This window comes from Coregonus lavaretus (genome assembly GCF_964263955.1).
Source record: "Coregonus lavaretus genome assembly, chromosome: 32".
Classification (NCBI taxonomy): domain Eukaryota; kingdom Metazoa; phylum Chordata; class Actinopteri; order Salmoniformes; family Salmonidae; genus Coregonus; species Coregonus lavaretus.
The window spans coordinates 36028033-36034032 of record NC_140019.1 but is presented as its reverse complement, the minus strand read 5'-3'; the positions used below and the strand labels follow the sequence as shown (position 1 = coordinate 36034032).

At 45.9% G+C, this 6000-nt stretch overlaps 1 protein-coding gene across 1 annotated transcript in view; it reads right to left on the bottom strand.

Moving 5' to 3' along the window:
• Positions 1–2825: 2825 nt before the first annotated feature.
• Positions 2826–6000, bottom strand: part of LOC311108017 (protocadherin Fat 2-like) — a 76295-nt gene continuing 73120 nt past the window's right edge. Inside the window, exons 28-29 of the mRNA XM_084150652.1 lie at positions 3605–4557; positions 2826–3400 (exon numbers count right to left, since the gene is read on the bottom strand). Coding sequence (XP_084006778.1) covers positions 4037–4557 — 521 coding nt within the window. The 3' untranslated portion in view covers positions 2826–3400; positions 3605–4036. The remainder of the gene's footprint in view (positions 3401–3604; positions 4558–6000) is intronic.

Here is a 6000-nt window from a genome sequence, read left to right as displayed (position 1 = left end):
TGGACAGACTGGACAGTAGGGATACCTCTTACTGTAATCACTATGGACAGACTGGTCAGTAGGGATACCTCTTACTGTAATCACTATGGACAGACTGGTCAGTAGGGATAGTTCTTACTGTAATCACTATGGACAGACTGGTTAATAGGGATACCTGTTACTGTAATCACTATGGACAGACTGGTTAGTAGGGATACCTGTTACTGTAATCCCTATGGACAGACTGGTCAGTAGGGATACCTCTTACTGTAATCACTATGGACAGACTGGTCAGAAGGGATACCTCTTACTGTAATCACTATGGACAGACTGGTCAGTAGGGATACCTCTTACTGTAATCACTATGGACAGACTGGTCAGTAGGGATACCTCTCACTGTAATCACTATGGACAGACTGGTCAGTAGGGATACTTCTCACTGTAATCACTATGGACAGACTGGTCAGTAGGGATACCTCTTACTGTAATCACTATGGACAGACTGGTAAGTAGGGATACCTCTTACTGTAATTACTATGGACAGACCGGTTAGTAGGGATACCTCTTACTGTAATCACTATGGACAGACTGGTCAGTAGGGATACGTCTTACTGTAATCACTATGGACAGACTGGTCAGTAGGGATACCTCTTACTGTAATCACTATGGACAGACTGGTCAGTAGGGATAGCTCTTACTGTAATCACTATGGACAGACTGGTAAGTAGGGATACCTCTTACTGTAATCACTATGGACAGACTGGTCAGAAGGGATACCTCTTACTGTAATCACTATGGACAGACTGGTCAGTAGGGATACCTATTACTGTGATCACTATGGACAGACTGGTCAGTAGGGATACCTCTTACTGTAATCACTATGGACAGACTGGTCAGTAGGGATACCTCTCACTGTAATCACTCTGGACAGACTGGTCAGTAGGGATACCTCTTACTGTAATCACTATGGATAGACTGGTCAGTAGGGATACCTCTTACTGTAATCACTATGGACAGACTGGTCAGTAGGGATACCTCTCACTGTAATCACTATGGACAGACTGGTCAGTAGGGATATCTCTTACTGTAATCACTATGGACAGACTGGTCAGTAGGGATACCTCTCACTGTAATCCCTATGGACAGACTGGTCAGTAGGGATACCTCTCACTGTAATCACTATGGACAGACTGGTTAGTAGGGATACCTCTCACTGTAATCACTATGGACAGACTGGTCAGTACCAGACTTCCACTAACACTCAATACAACCTGCCTGGCTGCACACTTGAGAGATTAGGAAGGCCAAGCTTGAGAGGTGTGTGTGTGTGTGTGTGTGTGTGTGTGTGTGTGTGTGTGTGTGTGTGTGTGTGTGTGTGTGTGTGTGTGTGTGTGTGTGTGTGTGTGTGTGTGTGTGTGTGTGTGTGTGTGTGTGTGTGTGTGTGTGTGTGTGTGTGTGTGTGTGTGTGTGTGTGTGTGTGTGTGTGTGTGTGTGTGTGTGTGTGTGTGTGTGTGTGTGTGTGTGTGTGTGTGTGTGTGTGTGTGCGTGCGTGCGTGCATGCTGGGAATGATATAATTATGATCAGTATGATTGTATTGTTGTGAATGTAGCAATATCGTTTAGGTAATTAGGGAAAGTTTAACCCCATGTCAGTCATTTTCAGATAGTTCAATTACCCCCAAAATGAGTGTGTTGTGTTCCAAATCGATGACCCTGTGTGAGTCCCAAAACAGACCCTATTACCTTTATAGTGCACCAGTGTCCATTATAGTGCACTAGTGTCTATTATAGTGCACTAGTGTCCATTATAGTGCACTAGTGTATATTATAGTGCACTAGTGTCTATTATAGTGCACTAGTGTCTATTATAGTGCACTAGTGTCCATTATAGTGCACTAGTGTCTATTATAGTGCACTAGTGTCCATTATAGTGCACTAGTGTCCATTATAGTGCACTAGTGTATATTATAGTGCACTAGTGTATATTATAGTGCACTAGTGTCTATTATAGTGCACTAGTGTCTATTATAGTGCACTAGTGTCTATTACAGTGCACTAGTGTCCATTATAGTGCACTAGTGTTGACCAGGGCCCTATGGGAATAGGGTGCCATTTGGGACACAAGCTACACAGCCTCAGAGCTTCAGCTGCAGTAGAAAGAATGTGAAGTAGTGTGATGTCTTAGTTCTAAATGACCTAGCCTTAATCACGGGGACACCCGTGGCTCTGAATACTCACTAAGGAAATCCTACAGCCCTTAGGTAGGAAATGCATAAACCTCATCAGATAGCCTGTCAAAGAATGTCATAAGAGCATTCATCTGTCAGAAGGTTGGTGAATTGCAACAGACAAGGCTGGAGATGAGATGGGTCTTCTACCTGCTTTAGTTGTAGCTGACTCACAACTCATCTCTGTTAATCTCTCTCTTAATCTCTGTCTCTCTCTCACACCTCTCACCTCTCTCACCCCCCCCCCCCCCACTCTCTCTCTCTCTCTGCCTCCAGCCTCTTTTCTCATAATGCACATCCATTAGCTCAATAGCCAGGATCCACAGACATGTCTGATGAGAAGTATTAACTTGGTCTGCTGAGGCCCCCTCCCTTGTACAGAACATTGAGCCTCATGTTTGAAGGAGAAGGGAGTTTTATTCTACCAATATGATAATGCATTGTTGAGCGTTACGTTGGTAATAAAGGAAATTACTGTAACATCATCAAATTGTGTCACCTTGTGGTCACCACTGGTATTGCATGTACATGTTATAGACGTTATAGACATCAATCCAACAGCATCGGTGCATTACACATACAAGTATTAAAATAAATACTGACAACATATACTTTGTTAATAATATAAGATCATATTTTATTTATGGCATCTTTACAGTGTTGAAAACAAAATGGGAATAAAGCATGACTTAAAATCTCTCACAGAGAAACAACTTCATACACCCACACATTGATACAGAAATAATACACACAAAAATACATTCATGTGAACTCATTGGACTAGCACATACATACACAGCACATATAAACACATTGGGATATCATGATAACCCCTAGGGTTTCAAAATTCTGGTAATTTCCCCATAATTCCCTGGTTTTCCAGATTAGATACCACATTGACGTGTTCGGACTCAAAATACTTATTACAACCGAATACCACCAACCGTTACAACTCCGATATTATATATTGTTTTAGATCAAAGTCAATACTTCCACACTATGTACTATTAACAATTGGCAGTATCAGTGCTAAAAGTTATATTGAATAGACAATCTGTTTTTTACGACAAACACATGTAATATTGATGTATATTTATTACCCATTTATTAATTCATTTATGGATTTATTCTTACTGTTAGGATCCAGTCCCCTTCATTATTCTGCCACATATGACAATATCCCAAATGGCACCCTATTCCCTATGTAGTGCACTACTTTTGACCAGGACCTATGGGGAATAGGGTGCCATTTGAGACGCATTCCATATGACTACATACATACTGTACTGAATGGTGAGGTCATCCATTGAAACTGTATTACTCTATGCAACATCTTTTTAGTTATATGGTTGTTATTATTGTATGAAATGTAGCTATTTCCTGCATGAAATGTAGACATTAATTCTTATGGGAATTCGTTTTTTTTTAATACAAAGCCAGTCTCTCTCCCTCAGAGAGTGGTCTAGATGAGTGAGTGTTTGATATTGCCGCAGCATTTAGTACAGAACATCTTTGTTGCAAGACCTTGTTGTAATAGTTTCAGATAGAAATCCTGCAATACTGTTCAACCCTGAGGAAGAAAAGGTGAATGACTCTTTCATTTACTCTACAGAATGTCAAGCCCACTTAGATGCCAATGAATCACATTATATGGCGACATTCTAAGAATTGACTAGAGAATATAATTAATTCACCCCATAGAATGTTCAAGGCTCAAATCTTTCATAGAACGTTGCAGTCTCTCCCTGAAAGACCTCTGATAGGGAGAACTGTATCTGTAACTCTCACTGAGTTTCACTGGGTTCCAGACTAGAACACTCTAAAACATTCTAGAACATGACTTCCTCACAGCTTCCATAGTCGCTCCCCACCATCTCAGAACCGTTGTAGCAGCGAGAGTTCCATCCTGCATGCCCAGCCTGCTGGGGTGTAGGGGGAGGAGGAGGGGAGTTACAGTCAGCATAGGACGGCATGGCAACACTGAGGCGCATGCTGAGGCGCCGGTAGCCTGACGACACATTGTCCATGCTGTGCGCATGTTGCGTCGGATAGTAACTGATGGCAGTGGACTCGTTGGGGCACTGAGAGCTGGGTAAGGGAAGACCGTCAGGCCCCAGGAAGTCATCCAGGTTCTGGTTACTGTAGCAGGGGGGTAAGGGAGCGCGGCGGTCAGAGCGCTCCAGGGGAAACGGGAATCCGCCGCAGCGAGAGTTTCTACGTGAGTCTATTGATTCAGTTACAGAACCGTAGGTGTCCTCCACAATGTCGAACTGGGGAAACTCCTGGACCTGGGGGTACTCTTGGACCGAAGGGGTAGGTCGACCGTAGTAGTCAGGATCAGCAGGGTAGACTGCACGGCAGGGAGACGAGAGAGATACACTCATTATCATTCACTCTAGTCCTTCAGTATAAACACCTTTATTTTAAGATGATCTCCACACCAATGTTCAAAGTGTCCTTGTCGGTTATAAAAGTCCTTAAACTCATTATAGGTAAGGTGTTATAACCTCCCGAGTGATGAAAAAACTATTAAAATTCAACACCTTGGCGCCTATCCTCTGCAGGAACTGCCTGCCTGACCAGACTATTGCTCACCACCACATGCTCTGCATGTATCACAACTGATAATGGATTACATTCATGCATGGATGAGTAACCTCCATTGTTGTGATCTAAAGGACAAGGTGAGAAGGAGGATGGTATTAATAATGCTTTGTTATATCTCCAGATCATGCTGTTAGGCCTACTGCTGCTAGGTAGCTCTCTCTCTGCTCTCCCCCTCCCCTCTCCCTGTTAGGCCTACTGCTGCTAGGTAGCTCTCTCTCTGCTCTCCCCCTCCCCTCTCCCTGTTAGGCCTACTGCTGCTAGGTAGCTCTCTCTCTGCTCTCCCCCTCCCCTCTCCCTGTTAGGCCTACTGCTGCTAGGTAGCTCTCTCTCTGCTCTCCCCCTCCCCTCTCCCTGTTAGGCCTACTGCTGCTAGGTAGCTCTCTCTCTGCTCTCCCCCTCCCCTCTCCCTGTTAGGCCTACTGCTGCTAGGTAGCTCTCTCTCTGCTCTCCCCCTCCCCTCTCCCTGTTAGGCCTACTGCTGCTAGGTAGCTCTCTCTCTGCTCTCCCCCTCCCCTCTCCCTGTTAGGCCTACTGCTGCTAGGTAGCTCTCTCTCTGCTCTCCCCCTCCCCTCTCCCTGTTAGGCCTACTGCTGCTAGGTAGCTCTCTCTCTGCTCTCCCCCTCCCCTCTCCCTATTAGGCCTACTGCTGCTAGGTAGCTCTCTCTCTGCTCTCCCCCTCCCCTCTCCCTGTTAGGCCTACTGCTGCTAGGTAGCTCTCTCTCTGCTCTCCCCCTCCCCTCTCCCTGTTAGGCCTACTGCTGCTAGGTAGCTCTCTCTCTGCTCTCCCCCTCCCCTCTCCCTGTTAGGCCTACTGCTGCTAGGTAGCTCTCTCTCTGCTCTCCCCCTCCCCTCTCCCTGTTAGGCCTACTGCTGCTAGGTAGCTCTCTCTCTGCTCTCCCCCTCCCCTCTCCCTGTTAGGCCTACTGCTGCTAGGTAGCTCTCTCTCTGCTCTCCCCCTCCCCTCTCCCTGTTAGGCCTACTGCTGCTAGGTAGCTCTCTCTCTGCTCTCCCCCTCCCCTCTCCCTGTTAGGCCTACTGCTGCTAGGTAGCTCTCTCTCTGCTCTCCCCCTCCCCTCTCCCTGTTAGGCCTACTGCTGCTAGGTAGCTCTCTCTCTGCTCTCCCCCTCCCCTCTCCCTGTTAGGCCTACTGCTGCTAGGTAGCTCTCTCTCTGCTCTCCCCCTCCCC